Source organism: Brassica napus, chromosome A3 (assembly GCF_020379485.1).
Source record: "Brassica napus cultivar Da-Ae chromosome A3, Da-Ae, whole genome shotgun sequence".
In the NCBI taxonomy this organism is placed as follows: domain Eukaryota; kingdom Viridiplantae; phylum Streptophyta; class Magnoliopsida; order Brassicales; family Brassicaceae; genus Brassica; species Brassica napus.
Window position 1 is genome coordinate 31,414,345 of NC_063436.1, and position 20,486 is coordinate 31,434,830.

The window sequence follows — 20,486 nt, forward strand, 5'->3', positions numbered from 1 at the left end:
ATTGCAAAAGGATAAATCAGACGAAATGAAGTGAGTGAATAAAAGGTCTGATATCGTCCCTTATATTTATAGAACTAAAAGGAACTCTTCGATTATTGAAGTCAGTTAAAATAAACTCTTGATTATTGTGGAACTCTTCGATTTTGAAGTCAGTTACTGAAATAACCAATCATATAACAGCCAATCTTGACGAAAAGAAACTCTTCGGTTACTGAGTTACATGATGTAGTTTGGAAGAGACTCTTCGATTCCTGAGATATATGTTTGAACAAAAAAAAAAAAATCAACCATTAATCGTAGGAGAGTCGAACCCGGGTCGAACAAATGTTTCGGTATCATAGGTTTTGTGGTTTAGCCGCTAGGCTGAGGAGAATCATCTGTTAGTTGCTTCCACATAATTGAATTTAGCCATAAAATTTATAGTAAAATACATTGGAAAGATCTTAGATAGTTCAGGATGGGCTTCCAGAGTATGCATGAATAATAGTGTTTCGGGTACCCGTTCTTCGGATCGATTTCGGATTTTCGGGTATTTCGGTATAGAGGTGTAGGACCCGTTCGGTATATTTCGGTCGGGTTCGATTTTTAGTTCGGTTTCGGTTATTTCGGATCGGGTTCGGATATTTAGATTTTGAAAAAAAATTAAATCATTTCTTAAATTGTATTTAAGAATATAAATTTTACTTAACTTTATTAGATTAAATGGTTAATAGATTTGGACATAACATTTTAAACTAAAAATGCATTAATTTAGTTAAAATTTTGGATGTAACTTTTGAATTTTGAAATAAAAAAACTTGACATGCTTAAGTGAGTACCAAATCATTCCGTAATTGCATGTATATCATATGAACTTAAAGTATGTGTATAAATATTTTATATAAATAAGAGATGTAAACTAGAAATATAAGTTAATTATACATATGTTCGGTTATCATATCCATTCGGATATTATCCGGGTTCGGGTATCCAATCTAATTCAATATTCGGGTATTTTACTAATTTTCGGGTTTATCGGGTTCTTCGGATATCGGATAAAGTGCCCACCCCTAATGAATAATATACATGAATGTTAGTGTGCTTCTTTCTTAAACTAGAAAAAAATGAAATGAGATCAAAACTAAGGATTAATATCTACACATTTGGAAAATTTGATAATGTGATTTGCAAATTTTGGAGGAAAAAAAATATATATATACACATCTCATAGGATTCGAACCTGAAGATGACTAGGAGGAAAGAGGGAACTAAGGTGTAGTAGCCACTAGGCCAAGTTAATTTCAGTCATTACATGTTGTAAGTAAAGTAATATATTCTCTTTTATTTTTATTCAACTTAAATTTTTTTAAAAAACTCTGATTAGTAGGGGAATCGAACCCGGGTCGAGTCAAGCGTTACAATTTCGACAGATAGGTGTTTTAGCCGCTAGACCGAGGAGAATCATCTGTTACACTTTTCCACATAATTATTCTTAACAGAAAATGTTGTATTATAAACCTTGGAAATGAACTCGGTATTTCTGGATGGGATTCCAGAATAGTTGAATATTACTGTGTTTTTTTCTAGCAAAGAAGTTTAAACTAAAAATTGAAATGAGTTCAAAAGATAATGTTGTATATTACAAAAGTTGGAAGAAATCATACTTATTCAGGATAGGGTTCCAAAAGAAAAAATGTATATGGTCTTGTGCATATCATGTAACCATCAAATAGCCAACATCCAAATAATAATCGATAAAAATGTAAAAATGTAGAACTTCATCCTATAGGCCTCTGGCATGTGATCTTGTTGTGCCCTCCTGTGCCACATCTGCTGCACTTGTGGGACTGAGATTTAGATCCAGGAACCCCAAACTCGCCAACGGATCTCTTTCTCTTTGTAGGAGGGCGTCCACTTTTCTTTTTGGTAGCTGGAGGTGGGCAAGACAGTTCATCAATATTCTCTGGATAGGTGGACGTTGACAACTCTCCACCAGGATGTATGCTTTCAGCATAAGCTTTAGCCCACGTTTCTGTCAAGTGAGAAGCATCAACAAAACGGTTTTCATCTCTCTTGATATGCTTAGCAGCAGCGATGGCATGGATGCAGGGGATCTTGTCAATGTCGAAAACATTACATGTGCAATGCCGCTTCTCCAAGTCAACAACAAACTTCATTGTTTCATCCTTCACCTCAAACTCGCTTCGATCAACTTGATACACATTCAACAACATTGCGGCCCCTAACCTAGATACCAATTTCTGCACAACTTTTGGAGTAACCAGGTGCTTATGTTTCGCAGCCGCTTCGCGTCGCTCAAAAAACCAAGTGGTCATCGTCAATCTGATAGTTTCAAGGAGAGAGATAATGGGCAACTCACGAGGCATCTTCAACATAGAATTGAGAGACTCTGCAATGTTGGTAGTCATGATATTATACCTGTTCGCAGGCGCATAGCTTCGTGCCCACTTCCTAAAATCAGACTCTTCCAGATACTTAGCCAATTCAGGACATTTATCCTTTATGTCCTTGAAGATTAACCAGAACTCGTGACACGTATAGGCATCAGCAGCGCTTTCCACCAGAGGTAGCAACCCAGTCTTCGCATATGTAGGAGTGATGTTGCGGAGCAGATGGATCCTGCAAATTCCATGGTGAGATAAGGGATATACATCCTCCAACGCTGAAGAAATGGAGTTAGCCCTGTCTGATACAAAAACAAGATCCGAAGCGTCCGGGATCTTCTGGCTCAAACCTCTAAAGAACCATTTCCAAGAGGCGCCGTTTTCTGCGTCAACCACTGCAAAGGCGAGAGGATATAGATGATAATTCCCATCTTGAGCACAAGCTGCCAATAAAGTCCCATTGAATTTTCCCTTCAGAAATGTACCATCTACTGCAATAACTCTCCTCATCAATGAGAATCCCCTTATCGATGGACCAAAAGCCACAAATGCATACTTGAACTTTCCTGCAGCATCAACATGTTGATAAGTCAAGGAACCAGGGTTTGTTTCTGTGATTTTATACAACCACCTAGACAAATTGTAATAGCTGTCTTCAGGAGTCCCTCTAACCAAAATCTGAGCTTCTTCTCTCACTCTCCAAGCTTGTTTGTAATTGATGTGAACACCATGCAGCATCCTGACCTGTTCAATGATCTGTTTCGGTTTGAGACCTTCCTTTTTTTCTCCATAATTGCTGGAAATCAAAGAACCCAACAACTTTGCAGATGCTTGTCTGTGGTTGGCTTTCCTGTGTGTTGTATCGCATGTATGCTCATGAACATACTTTTTAACAACGAAAAAATCTGAAACAGGTAGCTTGATAGCACGCATCCTCCACGTGCAATTTTCATCAACACAACTCAAAAGCACTCTTGACTTGTTAGAAGAGACAGTCTTGTACTCAAACTTCCACTCTAAAGCCCATTTCTTCATCCTCAACATCAACTCTCTCTTTGTCTTAAAATAGCTATTCACCTTAATATCGCCAGCTACTCTCGTGTTTGGTGAAAGTCCAATATGGACAGGGCTAAAATCCGGAAGAGCATTCAGAGGAACTGTAGAAACACCTTCATATAGAAGACTCTGCAAAAGTCAAGTAGTTCTCTAAGGCATAATACTTGATTATGAAGCATATCATGCAAACACAAACAGAAAAAGGGAATTAGGGACAATGTACCTGTTTTTCACTCTGCACAGTAGAAAGAATCACTGGATTGGCATTCAATGGAACAGTAGAAGCAAATGTATCAGAAGCTTGAATGTTACAGCTAGCTGAATCAGTACTAAAATCCGGAAGATCATTCAGAGGAACTGTAGAAACACCTTCATATAGAAAACTCTGCAAAAGTCAAGTAGTTCTGTAAGGCATAATACTTGATTATGAAGCATATCATGCAAACACAAACAGAAAAAGGGAATTAAGGACAATGTACCTGTTTTTCACTCTGCACAGTAGAAAGAAGCGCTGGATTGGCATTCAATGGAACAGTAGAAGCAAATGTATCAGAAGCTTGAGTGTTACAGCTAGCTGGATCAGTACTAACCTGCAAAAGTCAAGTAGTTCTGTAAGGCATAATACTTGGTTATGAAGCATATCCTGAAAAGTCTAAGTAAGAAAAAAATCATACAAACCTTAACACACAAACGACAGGTTCCATCAAATGCTCTAGTCTTGGAAATGAAAGTTCTGAGCTGACGAGTATTACCTATCGAGAGTGGGGGGAAACTTTCAATAATACATTTCTTATCCAATGAAAAACCATAACTCAAACTGATTTCTTCCTCTTTAACACTAAAATCTTCAGAGACAATCTTCATCAAATCTTCATACAGTAGATCTTCTTCTATGGAAATGATTGATGCATTCCTCTTCAAATCAACAAGAAACTCCCACTGGAGAGATTCTTTTGAGATCCATTGTCCACAGATGCACAAAACTTCCATTGTTCTACAAAATCAACTTCAATTCATCAACAAATGAATAATATATAACAAAACCTAGATAATGTATAACAAAATGAAATGATTCAAACCTTAATCAAAATCAGACACACGAGAGAGAGAATGAGATGAATAGACGTAGAAACGACAGATCAATTGAGAAACGACGACGACGACGATAAATAAACGGAGAGACGACGACGACGGATCAACGGAGAGGCGAAGACGACGACGGAGAGACGACGACGACAACGACGGAGAGACGACGACGACAACGCCGGAGAGACGACGACGAAGAAAGACAGCGATGAGGAGAAGAAGAAGCGATGAAACGAGGACGGCCACAACTGATTTCAAATTTGTTTTTTAAATTAGTTAAAGAAGAGGGCATAAGGGTAAATTGCCCCTTTAATGAAACCTATTTTTGTGACTTCTGATCCTGAGTGCTAGTTTGGGGAGGAAAACTTGGTTTAGGGTATGAATGGTGACCAGGGAACGACGAGGAATAATGCATTCCCTAACGTTCCTGAAAAAAATCACCATTCACAAGGAATAATAATTCCCTCTCATTCCCTTTCATTCCTTTTTTTGTAGAGAATTAAAGAACAAAAGTATTCCTTGTTAAAAGTGATAAGGAACGACCATTCCTTTTCATTCCTGCTATTTTATTCCCGAACATTCCTTTTTAATCCGTTCCTCTTGTTTCCCGAATGGTCACCAGTCAAACCCTTAGGGTATGAATGGTGACCAGGGAACGGTGAGGAATAATGCATTCTCTAACGTTCCTAAAAAAAATCACCATTCACAAGGAATAATAATTCCTTCTCATTCCCTTTCATTCCCTTTTTTGTAGAGAATTTAAGAACAAAATGATTCCTTGTTAAATTTGATAAGGAACAGCCATTCCTTTTCGTTCCTAATATTTTGTTTCCGTACATTCCTTTTTTATTCGCTCCTCTTGATTCCCGAATGGTCACCAGTCAGACCCTTAGTGTTCTTTGTGTCATTTTCTCTTATGTTTTTATTGTTCAAAGTAAATCAAATAAATGAATAACGTTTTTTTAAATCATCTAATGTTGTGGGCCTTGTGGCAATCAGAGAAAATAAACCTAAGAGACAACTAATTGGAAACATAGAATATCTATACTATTAAAGCAGAATCCTTCTTATGATTATGTCCCTGAATTTTTTTAAAAATTACAAAACATACCATAACTTTTTCTAATATCTTTAATGATCTACAGAAATTTAAAACCCATTGGATAGGTCCAAATTGAACCATTGTTAACCCATTAGGCTATTTTGGTTAAAATATATTTAGTGAAAATCATTAAAAAGATTGTTTTATTTTTTATACAGGAATTATACATTTAAGAGATAAACAAATATATTAACCCATTATGCCAATTTGTGTAAAATATCTATACTTAAAATCATAAAAAACCTGTTTTATTTTTATTGAGATTATACATTTAAGAAATAAACAAATTAATATATGTGATATATTTAAGAATTAAACAAACAACGGATTTGCAGTCCTATATGTGTAAACACAATTTTACTAATAACAAATAAATTACATTACAATTTATAAAAATAAAAACCATATTAGATAATAAACTATTCAAACACATACTTGCACTAATTAGAATTACAATTTATAAAAATAAAACCATATTAGATAATAAAATATTGAAACACATCTAATTAGAAATAATATTAAAATTGAAAAATGACATTTTAATAGATAGAATACCCGCCTTTTAAAAGGGCGGATCAGTATCTAGTTTACTCTTAAACGACTCTAGAAGCAAGTCATATAGCAAGGTCAAAGTAAACAACACAAGGCTCTACCTTTCTTCTGAGCTGAATCTGTTCCAAGCTTCCTGGAAAGTTAGAAACATTTTAACACAATTCTAGATTTGAACGTTCTTGTTCAGAGATTTTGTTGACAAAACATGAGATATATGTGCAGTCGTTAGCTTTAGATGGAATACCTTTTCGCAGATACATTTCATGACAGTTAGAGATCTCCCTTTGTTGTAGCAAAACAGAGTGGCTCTGGTTTTGGTGTTTATAGTACCTGTAGTATATTTCTTGTGATCACTCTTTTCATGTTAATCTCATTACCAGCTTCTTCTTGATGATGATTCCAAAAGAATCATGGATGGATACGAGTGACATGTGACCAATTATCGACTGAGACAAGAATACATGGTGTAGTAACTAACCTTGAACTAACTCTACAGAGAGATACGCATATCCAACCACTCGGATTTACAATCTCCACTATTTTTAGTACAATTGAAAAAATGTTCTTCATCAATTAAGAACCATACGTCTATTTCAATGTTATTATAACTTTACATTTTGCCATCTCATTCTCATACATAAACTGTAGCCTGACGACATTCAAGAGAAACTACAATCTCTTATTGCCTTCAAGATTAAGAATCTCCAATCATCTACGAATGAAAAAAAATTGCAAAACAGTATTGATTCTCTTGAATGATCTCGCCGAGTATATAGATAATGTAAGAGATATGTAATTACAAAAATATAGAAGAAAAAATAATTGTATAGGGACCAAACACTTTGATATGTCGCCTAACATCCTATCACTTATCTTCACACCCATTTTCTTCTTTGGATCTCTCTCTCTTTGTTGTCCCTATCACTTCCAAAATTTCTATTAAATAAAGTAATGTTTTCAAAATATTCCAAGAGATTCTCTCTCTCTAAGATATACATTTATGGTTAATGATATCCCTGATATATGAAACAGAATAAAAACTGGTGTAACTTATAGATTGATAAATGGTAGTAATAATACGTCACAAGAATCATGTTTTGATTCACAACAAGCCATGAACCACCGCTCATGATTCAAACCATTGTTTTCTATTCATTTGCAAGTAAAGATTCATTATTCACATTCCCCACATTCTCGACCTTAAGAAACACTCTTTCTTCAATTAAAATTATTTATAAAAAAAAAATCAGAGAAAGACACAAAAGACTAACTTAAGACACCCCTAACCTCATGTTCACAAGGAGATGACCACATGGTAGGTTATGTCAATTAGACCCCACAACTTCTCATCTCACCTTCTATGTCCCCAACCTCCTCCACTTTTGTCACTCTCTCACTAGATTTAGAATCTCATGTGTGTGGGTCAATGTTGCTTTCTATTAAAACCTAAGAATAATCATATCCAATGGATTACATTTCTCCCCAGACATACAACTCAACTCTCTCTTTGTCTCTCTCTTTAGCTTTAAACCCCATAAGAAAAGATAAGAGCTCTAAGTTTCTTAACCTTCTCTCCATGGACTTGACTGGACTTAAATGGCTGCAACAACACCAACAAATGGTTTCACCTGAGTTTCTTCAGATACTTGGCTCAGATGGTAGAGAAGAGCTCAGAAGGGTTGAGAGTTACTTGGGAAACAATCTTGATGAGTTGCAGAATTTCAGACCGGGTTATGATACTATTGATGGCTGCATCTCCAGGACAAGTAGCTTCCAAATGGAACCAGTGAAAAGCAATGAAGAAAACAGAGTCGTTGCCTTGCAGAACAAGAGAAAACCTGAGGTTTGTATCTCAAGAAATTTATGCGGTTTAGGTTTTGTTTAAACATTGATTTTGATTGTTTATTTTTTATCTTAAATCAAATTTTGGTTTTAGGGTAAGAGAGAAACAAGAGAGAAGAAGAAGAAGATCAAAGCAGAGGATGAAACAGAGTCAAGCATGAAAGGAAACTCAGACATGAGCAACACAGAGACATCCTCAGACGTTCTGAAACAAGATTACATCCATGTGAGAGCTAGAAGAGGTGAAGCCACTGACAGACATAGCTTAGCAGAAAGGGTAACTAACTAAAAGTGTTGTTATTACACAGATTAATTTAAGAGAGATTGCTTTTTACCTGATTGTTTTTGATAGGCAAGGAGAGAAAAGATAAGCAAGAAGATGAAATGTCTTCAAGACATTGTTCCTGGATGCAACAAAGTAACTGGTAAAGCCGGTATGCTTGATGAGATCATCAACTACGTCCAATCTCTGCAGCAACAAGTCGAGTTCTTGTCCATGAAACTCTCCTTCTTGAATCCACAGCTTGAGTTTCATATCCATGAATTGTCATCCATGATGGCGGATCAAAGATCTTTTCCATTACACCAGCAAGGATCTCTAGATTACTCGGTCATAAACTCAAACCAAACCACATCTCTCAACGCTCTTGTAATAATCTTTTCCTTCAAAACAAATCTTTCATTGCTGGTTTCTTGTCCGTCAAGCAACCTATTAACCTTTCTCTTTCCTGCAGAAAATGGAGACATCTTTAAGCTGGGATGTTCACTCACAGTGTCTTTACAACAACTTGAGAACCGATTCAGTTTTCAGTTTTTTCAGCCTCAAGTAAAGAAGTTAAGGATAATGGATCATTGAAAATTCTGCAAATTTTTATTTGTCTGGTCATTCTCTTTGTTATCTTAAAAAATGAATCAGAAAGACAGAGGAAACCATTTATTTTATTATAAAATTTTACAAGTTGCAAACTATTGTCCTCACAGTACTTTCTCCTATTAACTTACAACTACACATACATTAGTATATAGAAAACTAGACAAAAAAAGGCTTAAATTAAAACACCCTAACAAACGTTTCTTCTACTTGAGAATGGGAATCTGAGTCCAAAAAGACCAGACTTCTTCAGAGATGGAGTTGTTAGTGCTGTTAGGAGTTTTCAAGGCTCCTAAGACAAATGTTGTAGTATAAAAGATTGTCGAACCAGTTCTGAGGGATATCAAAGCACTGAGAATGCAAGTACTCACTTAATCTAAGTGCAACCAATGATTTAGATGGGTTTTAAACTACTACTAAACTAGAAAGCAATAACAAAATGATACTTTCTTGACTAAGGGAAAAGAGAACTCATGGGCATAGGGATTAGACCTTGGGTGATCAAGTATCGAACTAAGGATGGCAAATGATCAATCAAACTATCAACCTTAAGCCTAGACACAATTCTAAGCAAGCTCTATGTCTAGATGAATGCTCATTTGCTAACATATCTCAAACATCAAATGTCTTTGGTTGAATAATATGAAAGCAATCATTACTAACAAGTCTATTAGCTATCTTAGCACCTTTAACAACAAATGTCTTTGGCAAAGTATACTAAAAGCCTAGGAGAGTTGTCTCAGGCATTTCATCAAACACCTTTTGGGTGGAAAATGTCTATTGATCAACTTTTGAGTGGCCAACTCAGAAGATGCATTATGAATACTCTATTAGCAAGGAACAAGAATGATCTACACTAAAACATCCTAGAACTAACCTAATCACCCTTAATCTCCCTAACCCATGAATTCAAAAGGTGATTACTCACTAATCTCCATGATTCCTCTTAAACCCATATTGGATTTCAGATTAACCATGTAGAGAAATAGATAAGAAATCAACAAGAACACAAGATGAAAGCAATGAAATCTGAATCAAAAGAGGTTTTTTACTAGTTCTTCTCTAGAAAAGAGATTCTCTTGCCTCCAATGGCTTACAAAGTATTAAAAAACATAGGTTTTTAGAAGTGCAAAACGTGCCTTCAAATTGCAAAAAGGTCCCCGAGAAATTGTAATTTTCGGCAGCAAAATAACGCGGAGCGACTTGCAGGTGTCGCTCCAGCAAGTCGCTCCAGAGCCACTTTTAGTGTCTCCGACGGCACAAACGCGAGCGACCTTGGTGTGTCACTCCAGCAGGTCGCTCTGAACATCGGGAGCGACTTCAGCACGTCGCTCTGAAAGGTCGCTCCAGGGTCAAATATGTGTGTCTCCGGATGTGAAAACGCGAGCGACTTCGTGCAGTCGCTCTGGATGAGTCGCTCCGGGATGTGGTGCACAGCGACCTCATGTAGTCGCTCCGAGAAGTCGCTCCAGGCAGTGCTCGTCCAAAGACCACTCTAATCACCTCCTTTGAGCTCCAAATGCACCCAAATGTCTCCAGAAACTCCATGTGGTACTCAAATACCTGATAGAGACATATGTATGCAAAATGCAACCTAGACATGGCTAAATCCTAATCTATATGATGAAAATGCACATGAATAAATGGATAAGACAATGTAAATATGCAAGATATCAACTCCCCCAAACTTGTTCTTTTACTTGTCCTCAAGTGAACTTTCTAGAACTCATAGGGAGAGAGGTTTGAAGGTGGGAGCTCATAGCCAAAAGAAACACAACTAGCAAACACAACTAGCACACTCTCTTATTACACTCTAGCTTCTCTAGGCCTATCTCAACTCTTTTTGCCCTTACACTCATCATCAAGCATCCACACATTCAAATCAACCAACTATCATATTCATTAAGCATAAAACATCAGGTGAATTCTTGCAAATGGTCAATTGGTCCGAATCATTTGGTTGATTAAAGGGAAGGCTTTTATTCTAGTGAGTCAAGAGGTTTAAAATCCATGATCTTTTAAAGTGGTTTACTCTCAAAACAAGTAGCCTTGACATTGCACATAATATATCTAAGAAAGGGACGAACTCATGCATACAATGCTCAATCTCCATTGATCTACCTTTTTCCCAAACATACAAATCACACAATCATTTCCCAATGTCAAACCCAACTCACATCTCTCACCAAAAGATCCTAAGAACATCAACTCTTTCTCTTTGAAATCTACAAGGGATTTTTCACAACCTCAAAACATTTCTTAGCTCTTAACAACTTTGCTAGCCCCTTTTTTTTTTTTCGTTTTTCTATTTCCTTTATTTTATTTTATTTTATTTTTTATTTTAGGCTGGGGGCCAAGACTTTTCAAAATTTGAGCTAGAGGCTTCTCTACTGATCCCAATAAAACAATTCACTTAAGCACAAAGAGTCTATTCTATTCCTTTTTCATTTCTCCCAAATCATAATCACAACACTCACCCCCCACCTATAACTAGACAATAGAGTGCCCAATCTAGCAAGAATGAAGATCAAGCATTGTCGTTCCCGATACTCTCAACATTATGCACATGTAAGACTTTCCGAAAAAGGCCTCACTCATCAAACAATGAAAGCTTAAAAGGAGGAAAAGGTTTTGGGAGTGGTCTACCACTAGAGTTTGTCAAAAAAAAGATTGGTATAAAAGATGTGACAACTCAAGTGTGTATAGCCATGGCTCAGTACACAAGGGACCATGAGCAAGAAGCATTAAGTTCGTTCAGTTCAAATAAGGTCGTAGTTGGCTTCAAAGACTGAGTTTCAGCAATCAACAAGTTTCAGGAAGAGTTTTCAAGGCTCGAAACATACAAGTCTTTTTGAGAGGTGCAAAAGCTACTCAAGTGCAACGTAGTGTTCTTTACAAGGCATTCAAAATCATTGCTCCCAATGCAAGTGAATGCAACCTATATGCTCTAGACTCTCCTAAAAATGCAAATGATGCAAACTAAATGATTGATTTTTTTTTATCTATGCAAATAGGCATGCCATGCATGACTCAATGAAACAACATCAAAGCAAACATGATCAAATACTTGGTACCTCCCCCAAACTTGAGTTACACAGTCTCTGTGTTGTCAAGTAGAGAGAGAGATACCGAAAAGAAGACTAATATGCAAAAATAAAATGGTATATACAGGGGAGTGTGGTGGGTTACCTTCTATGGGGAATGAGTAGAGGGAGATGCTCCCTCCTCGTCGTCTTCAGGTGGTAACTCTTCAAGGTGCTCATCAGCAGGAGTGTCCATCTCTTCAATGTAGAAGGCTTGCCCGAACACAGTTGGTTTCCTCATTTTCCTCTTGATGTCAAAGTGGAGGATGTTCTCTTTACCCAAATGGAGATCAATCGTGCCTTCCTTCACATTAACAATAGCTCCTGCTGTAGCTAAGAATGGTCTTCCTAGAATCAATGGGTCTTGAGCCTCCTCACCCATCTCAAGCACCACAAAATCTGTAGGTATCTCATACCTTCCAATCTTCACCGGGAGGTCCTCTAAGATGCCCACAGGGTACTTCACTGAACGATCAGATAACACCAGAGAGAGTCTACACTTCTTGTACTGAGTGAATCCAAGCTTCTTTGCAACAGACAAAGGCATCAAGCTGACACTAGCTCCCAAATCGCAGAGACTTTTCTCAAATACCATAGGTCCAAGAGCACAAGGTAGTGTGAAGCTTCCTGGATCCTCTAATTTCTCTGGAACATCAAACCTCTGGATGATGGCATTGCACTCATGGGTAAGAATCATCATGCCTTCCATCTCCTTCTTCTTTGCAGCTACAACATCTTTCAGGAACTTGCTGTATTGAGGAATCAACATGAAAGCATCGATGATGGGCTTTGCAACCTGAGCTTCACTCATTTGCTTCTCAAACAGAGCCTTGTACTTCTCTAGCAGCTGCTTCTTGAATCTACCAGGGAATGGAAGTTTGGGTTCATAAGGAAGAGGAACAAAAGAACTTTCACTTGCTGGAGTAACAACCTCACCATCTTTTACTGTCTTCTTCTCTTCCCCAACCTTTCCTTTACCTTTGGCTTCCACTATCTTCTCCAAGATCTCGTCATTGATCTTCTCATCAACAATCACCACTTCATCATCTATGTTGATGGCAACCACCCCCTCACCTAGTTTCTCAGCATCCTTGGTGAGGGTTCTATGAGGTAACTGCTTACCACTCCGAAGGGTGATAGCTTTGGCTTTTTTGGGATTTGGGTCAGATTTTCCAGGTAGAGATCCTTGCTGGCGATTCTGGTGAGTGCTCATGGAAGCAAACTGATTCTCTAAATTCTTGACTGTAGAAGCAAGGTGTGAGAATTTGTTGTTGAGCTCATTGTAGCTCCCATCAATCTTGGAATGAAGGTTCTTCAACTCATAACCAACATGCTTCTCACTTTTAGTCTGAGACTCCAAGATTTGTTTCAGTAAGGTATCAGTGCTGCTCTCTTGAGGAGCAGAGGAACCGGACAAGGGGTTTTGCTGAGGCTGATAGCTGCCTTGCTGGTTGTTTCTAGGCGGATAACCACTCTGTTGGTTGTTGGGATAGGATTTCTGTTGGTAGTTGTTGTACTGAAAATTGGGCTCCTTTTTGTACCAGCTACCATTGTTGTTGATGAAACACAACTCCTCTTGACCTTCCAAACCCTCAACCTCATTGACAACAAGTGGATCTTCCTGCTTGGAGTTACCAACAAACTTCAGCTGCTCTTGGGTTGCTTTTTCAGCAATGAGTAGGTCGATCTTGTCTTCCAAAGCTTTGATCTCTTTCCTCGTCTGCTTATCATCTGTTCTACTGCCTCTGTCGTGGTCTCCACTGTAGACTGCATCACTCTTTACCATGTTGTCAACCAGCTCTTCTGCATCCTCCTCAGTTTTCCCCAAGAAGAACCCATTGCTAGCTGTATCCAGTCTGGCTCTGTACTTAGGAAGAGCACCACGGTAGAATGTGCTCAGCAAGCTCTCCTTAGAAAAGCCATGGTGTGGGCATTGAGCTTGGTAGCCCTTGAATCTCTCCCAGGCTTCACTGAAGCCTTCCAAGTTCTTCTGTTGAAAGCTGGAAATCTCGCTTCTCAGCTTAGCAGTTCTTGAAGTAGAGAAGAACTTCTCCAAGAATGCTTTCTTGCAGTCATCCCAAGTGGTGATGGAGTCGCTGGGTAGAGACTTCTCCCACTGACGTGCCTTATCCCCCAAAGAGAAAGGGAATAGCTTGAGCTTTAAGGCATCTTCGGATACACCATTGGTTTTTGACAACCCACAGTAGCTGTCGAACCTGTCCAAGTGATCAAATGGATCCTCTAGAGCCAAGCCATGATACTTGTTGTTCTCGACCACGTTGAGGAGTCCTGATTTGATCTCAAAGTTGTTGGCTGCTACAGCTGGTGCTCGGATTCCCAATCTATGACCATGAATGTTGGGGCGGTCGTAAGTGCCAATGGGTCGAGCTGCTCGCTGTTGGTTTTGTGGAACGTTGTTAGCTCCATTGACACCCACATCATTTTGAGGTATGTCTTCCATATCAGTGTCCAATCTCTGCAAGTGAGCATGTTGCTCTTCTTCTCTTCTCTTTCTAGCACACTCTCTCTCTAAAGCTCTGATGTCTGCAGCTCTTGGAACTAGGTTTGATGGACCCTGCTCCTCAAGTTCATACACCTGTAGATTAAAGGGAGGTGAAGAAAGAGAATCAGTAACAAAAGAAAATAAAAATGACTTAGTCTCAAGCAAGTGACTAAATCTCAATGTTTAAATCTACTCAGAATCCGGCAACGGCGCCAATTTGCTGTTAGGAGTTTTCAAGGCTCCTAAGACAAATGTTGTAGTATAAAAGATTGTCGAACCAGTTCTGAGGGATATCAAAGCACTGAGAATGCAAGTACTCACTTAATCTAAGTGCAACCAATGATTTAGATGGGTTTTAAACTACTACTAAACTAGAAAGCAATAACAGAATGATACTTTCTTGACTAAGGGAAAAGAGAACTCATGGGCATAGGGATTAGACCTTGGGTGATCAAGTATCGAACTAAGGATGGCAAATGATCAATCAAACTATCAACCTTAAGCCTAGACACAATTCTAAGCAAGCTCTATGTCTAGATGAATGCTCATTTGCTAACATATCTCAAACATCAAATGTCTTTGGTTGAATAATATGGAAGCAATCATTACTAACAAGTCTATTAGCTATCTTAGCACCTTTAACAACAAATGTCTTTGGCAAAGTATACTAAAAGCCTAGGAGAGTTGTCTCAGGCATTTCATCAAACACCTTTTGGGTGGGAAATGTCTATTGATCAACTTTTGAGTGGCCAACTCAGAAGATGCATTATGAATACTCTACTAGCAAGGAACAAGAATGATCTACACTAAAACATCCTAGAACTAACCTAATCACCCTTAATCTCCCTAACCCATGAATTCAAAAGGTGATTACTCACTAATCTCCATGATTCCTCTTAAATCCATATTGGATTTCAGATTAACCATGTAGAGAAATAGATAAGAAATCAACAAGAACACAAGATGAAAGCAATGAAATCTGAATCAAAAGAGGTTTTTTACTAGTTTTTCTCTAGAAAAGAGATTCTCTTGCCTCCAATGGCTTACAAAGTATTAAAAAAGATAGGTTTTTAGAAGTGCAAAACGTGCCTTCAAATTGCAAAAAGGTCCCCGAGAAATTGTAATTTTCGGCAGCAAAATAACGCGGAGCGACTTGCAGGTGTCGCTCCAGCAAGTCGCTCCAGAGCCACTTTTAGTGTCTCCGACGGCACAAACGCGAGCGACCTTGGTGTGTCACTCCAGCAGGTCGCTCTGAACATCGGGAGCGACTTCAGCACGTCGCTCTGGAAGGTCGCTCCAGGGTCAAATATGTGTGTCTCCGGATGTGAAAACGCGAGCGACTTCGTGCAGTCGCTCTGGATGAGTCGCTCCGGGATGTGGTGCACAGCGACCTCATGTAGTCGCTCCGAGAAGTCGCTCCAGGCAGTGCTCGTCCAAAGACCACTCTAATCACCTCCTTTGAGCTCCAAATGCACCCAAATGTCTCCAGTTGAAAAACGGAAAATTTTACCAATCATTGGATCTGGTTCAGTCATGATGAGAAAGATAGTGCAAAATTTGAATGGCCATCCGTTGAAAAACGGAAAATTTTTGCAAACGGATGAGTTTACATGTAATGCATGTTCTCAAGGAAAGCTTATAACTCGGCCATCACCAGCAAAAGTAGGCAATGAATCACTAATATTTTTGGAAAGAATACATGATGATAATTTTGGCCGATCCACCCACCCTGCGGGCCGTTTAAATATTTCATGGTATTGATTGACGCATCTAGTAGATGGTCAAGGGTGTGTCTTTTGACAACACGAAATACGGCTTTCACAAAGTTCATTGCCTAGATAATAAAGCTGAGAATGCAGTTCTCAGAATATGCCATTAAGAAAGTAAGGCTTGATAATGTTGGTGAATTTACATCGCAAGCCTTTGATGATTATTGTATGTCAATGGGGATTGATGTGGAGCATCCAGTTCCCCATGTGCATACACAGTAAGGTCCTAGAAGAACCTGATAGTGAAAAATGTCTGAAATAAGGCATAGATAAAGATGATCCAGATGACGAGAAGGGAATAGAAAAGTATGAGATTTCCATCAACTACGCCCGAGATGAAGATATGGATCAGAAATAAGATAAAAGATGTTGATGAAATGTTCTTCTTTTCTGTGTCCAAAGATATCGATCATGAAAATGATGATCCCGATCCAAGGTCTATTTTACAATGTCAAAAAGACATGATTGGAAGGAGTGGAAGAAGGCCATTCAAATTGAATTACTCTCCTGAATAAAAAAAACGTTTTTGGACCTATAGTCAGAACGCCTGAGAATATAAATCCTGTTGGGTATAAGTGGGTATTCGTGAGAAAAGTAAATGAGAAAAATGAAGTAATACGATATAAAGCCCGATTAGTTGCCCAAGGTTTTTCTCAGAGACCGGGAATTGATTTTGAGGAAACATATTTTCCGGTAATGGATGCAATTATGTTTAGATTTTTGATGAGCCTAACGGCGTCTAAAAATCTTGAAATGCATTTCATGGACGTTGTGACTGCATATTTGTATCGATCGTTGGATAACGATATATACAAGAAACTCCCTGAGGGATTGAAAATGCCAGGGGCATTGAAAGAAAAATCCAGAGAGATTTGTTCGGTCAAGTTACAGCGATTACTTTATGGATTAAAGCAATCCGGACGCATGTGGTACAATCGTTAAAGTGAATATCTTTTGAGTAAAGGATATGTGAATAATGCGATATTGCAATTTTATAAAGAAATCGTCATCTGGCTTTGTGATCATTGGTGTTTATGTAGATGACCTGAACATAATTGGAACACAAAAGGAGTTTGATGATGCTCAAACTCATACGAAAGAGGAGTTCGAAATGAAAGATCTCGGCAAGACAAAGTTTTGTCTTGGGCTCCAGATAGAGCATTTCCGAGATGGAATATTTGTGCATCAATCAAACTATACGAAAAGGTTATTGAAACGCTTTCGCATGGACAAAGCGACTCCTTTGAGTACTCCAATGATTGGTAGAACTCTCAATGTTGAGAGTGATCCTTTTAGGCCCTGCGAAGATAGCAAGAAGATATTAGGTCCAGAAGTACCTTATATGAGTGCTATCGGTGGGCTGTTATATCTTGCAAACTGTACCAGACCAGATATAGCTTTTGCTACTAATCTACTGGCGAGATATAGTTCTGTTCCTACTCGCAGGCATTGGGACGAAATAAAGCATTTATTCTGTTACCTTCAAGGTACAGTTGATTTAGGGTTAATGTATTTTAGAAAACCCGAGTTTGGTATGGTTGGTTTTGCAGATGCGGGATAGTTATCAGATCCTCATAAGGCTCGATCGCAAACCGGCTATGTTTTTACAATTGGTGGAACCGCGATCTCTTGGCGGTCCCAGAAACAAACTCTGGTTGCAACATCTTCTAATCACGCAGAAATTATTGCGCTTAACGAAGCATGTCGAGAATGTGTGTGGTTTCGGTCAATGAGTTACCACATACAAGAATCAAGCGGAATAGTCAATGAGAAAGGGCCAATGTAAATATTTGAAGATAATTCAGCGTGTGTTGCTCAACTCAAGGAAGGCTACATTAAGAGCGACATAACAAAGCATATTCCTCCAAGATTTTTCCCGTACATAAGGGAGCTCGAGAAAAATTAAAGAAGTGGGCATCGAGTATGTACGGTCATGCGAAAATCCGGCTGACTTGTTCACCAAAGCTCTTACGACTACAACATTCTGAAAGCATGTCTATGGTATCGGAATGCGGCATTTACGTGACCTGTGACGAGAAAGCTATGTCTACTATTCTCATGGAGAGATTACGGTAGTGTACTCTTTTTTTCTTGTCATGGTTTTTGTCCCAATGGGTTTTTCCATGACTAGGTTTTTAATGAGGCACTACGTAATACATGATTGGATAATCAAGGAGGAGTGTTAAAATATGTGATTATCTAATAACACTTGTCAGGGTCTCATATCATCCTCATCACTTCCACATGTCATATGTTCCAAAAGGTTTTTATATTATCAGCAGTACAAATGTCAGATATATATATTTTTGTCCTTTTCTTATTAGTCGGTAAAATAAACCGACTCTTCCTCTCTATAAATAGAGTTGTAAAAGAGAAAGAAGGGTATGACTGGTTTTCCCGCTACCACCCGCAAACGCAGCTTTTGCGGTTGGTAGCGGTTGCTGGCGTTTTGTAACAATCGCTCAAACCGCTCTAAACCGCTCCAAATCGCTCCAAATCGCTCTGAACCTCATAAATTCAAAAGCTGGTTCCAGCTAGCGTTTGCGGTTGCGGGCGTTTGCGGGAGGATAAAAAAAAATTATTTTTTTTCCAAAACAATATAAATACAAAAATAAAAAAATTCAATAAAAAAATTAAACTGAAATTATAAAAATGCTAAAATATATCAATTAAATTTTAATTAATATTATAAAACTTTAAAATAAAAATATTTTCTATATTTTAAAAAAATTTAAACTATAACTTTCTAAATATAAATTTTATATTTATTATAATATTATTATTTTTGATATTTTTATAATTGTATAAAATGTAAATATTGTTAATTTATTATTTAACTGCTGCTGCATTTGGTAGTTAACCAGTCATAAGTATCCCGCAAACGCACAAATTTCTAACCACATAACCAGTCGTACAAATCTCTTAAAACCGCTAGAAACCGCAACCACCCGCATCCGCAAACTCCCGCAACCGCAACCGCAACCGCTGCGATTAAACCAGTCAGACCCTTAATTAAGAATCAGAATCACTTTCAACATCTCTTTCTCAATCGTTGTCTCATCTCTCTCTCTTTTTGTCTTGTCACTTTTACACCCCCACAAACAAATATATATACAATAATAAATATAAACATTATCTCACCTTTATTATACAACAAAATCTAAATTATTCATTCACTTGGTGACTTGGTAGTTTCATTTGAGGAATTACTTTTTTAAAAAAAATAAAAAATGACTAAATTCATGCCTGACAGATATCAACTCTTCTCAAAAATATAAACAATTATCAAATGGATTTTTTACGTAGTACAATTGAAATTAATGGCAAAAATTTTAAGATTATTAAAATTTGAGCGAGTGAGTCACGACAACAACTCAACCTGAAAAAAACCGATTATTAATTAATAATATACTATAAGTTATTGTAACAACCAATAATGCATCAACTAAAAGCATGTTCAACGCTAATTCTTTGCTCAGTTTTTAAGATTAAAAATAATAAAAACTGGATTTTGACTCACCCTTTTCAAGGGCGAAATTATTTTATAAATTTATTTTAATAAAAACATAGATTTGTCTTTAGGTTTTTTATTATATTTGTAGTTCAATTTGCTTACCTTCTTTATGATAAACATGTTATATGTTAATTTTTTCAAAATATAACATTTTCAGTTTTTTTTGGAATCATACAAATATGAAAATATATTTATACTATTTTATTTTATACAATATCATTTTCTTTTGGTTTTTTTAATTTATAGTAAATATATATTATATCTAATACATCACTTTCAAATTTCCAATCCGTTTTACAAATTTTACTCTTTTTAATGTAATTTATTTTTTATAAAATTAAATACATATTTAGGCACATATATTTGTTTTAGGTGTAAGAACCCTATTTCGTTTTTATAAAAATATCAGGATGAGCTCGTTCAAGTAATCATTAATAGCAATTAAAAAGAGCATGATGGTATAGTATAGATACTTTATTACCATATTTTGTGGTGACTATAATCTTTTTGGAACTGAATGTAGATTATTTTCTGGGTTAAAAAAAATATGTGATGGTCATATAATAAATTCAAACGTATAAACTCAATATAATACTATTCATGATTTCTTGCAATTTAGAAAATTCATATTAAACCAGTTTGGTTTGGTTAGTGATAACTATTTGACAGTTTATCTAGATCAAGAAAAGAAAATGAAAAAGGCTTAGCTTCTTCAACTTTTGTT

General features: G+C 37.2%; 2 protein-coding genes and 1 non-coding gene across 3 annotated transcripts; 2 read left to right on the top strand and 1 right to left on the bottom strand.

Annotated features, from left to right (window-relative positions):
- Window positions 1-1,757: 1,757 nt before the first annotated feature.
- Window positions 1,758-4,430, bottom strand: LOC125607239. The gene is made up of 3 exons (XM_048777122.1): window positions 4,193-4,430; window positions 3,753-3,809; window positions 1,758-3,553 (listed from the first exon to the last, which is right to left on the bottom strand). Exons 1-3 carry the CDS (start codon window positions 4,428-4,430, stop codon window positions 1,758-1,760), a joined length of 2,091 nt encoding a protein of 696 aa, XP_048633079.1.
- A 3,199-nt stretch (window positions 4,431-7,629) lies between these two features.
- Window positions 7,630-8,991, top strand: LOC106345266 (transcription factor BEE 2-like). Its single transcript, XM_013784491.3, has 4 exons — window positions 7,630-8,023; window positions 8,117-8,299; window positions 8,375-8,671; window positions 8,757-8,991. The coding sequence occupies exons 1-4, from the start codon at window positions 7,646-7,648 to the stop codon at window positions 8,850-8,852; spliced, it is 954 nt and encodes a 317-aa protein (XP_013639945.1). The 5' UTR covers window positions 7,630-7,645; the 3' UTR covers window positions 8,853-8,991.
- Window positions 8,992-13,892: 4,901 nt separating this feature from the next.
- On the top strand, window positions 13,893-13,999 carry LOC125607718. The gene has a single exon (XR_007338789.1). It is a non-coding gene; the product is annotated as a small nucleolar RNA R71 (small nucleolar RNA).
- Window positions 14,000-20,486: the final 6,487 nt, after the last annotated feature.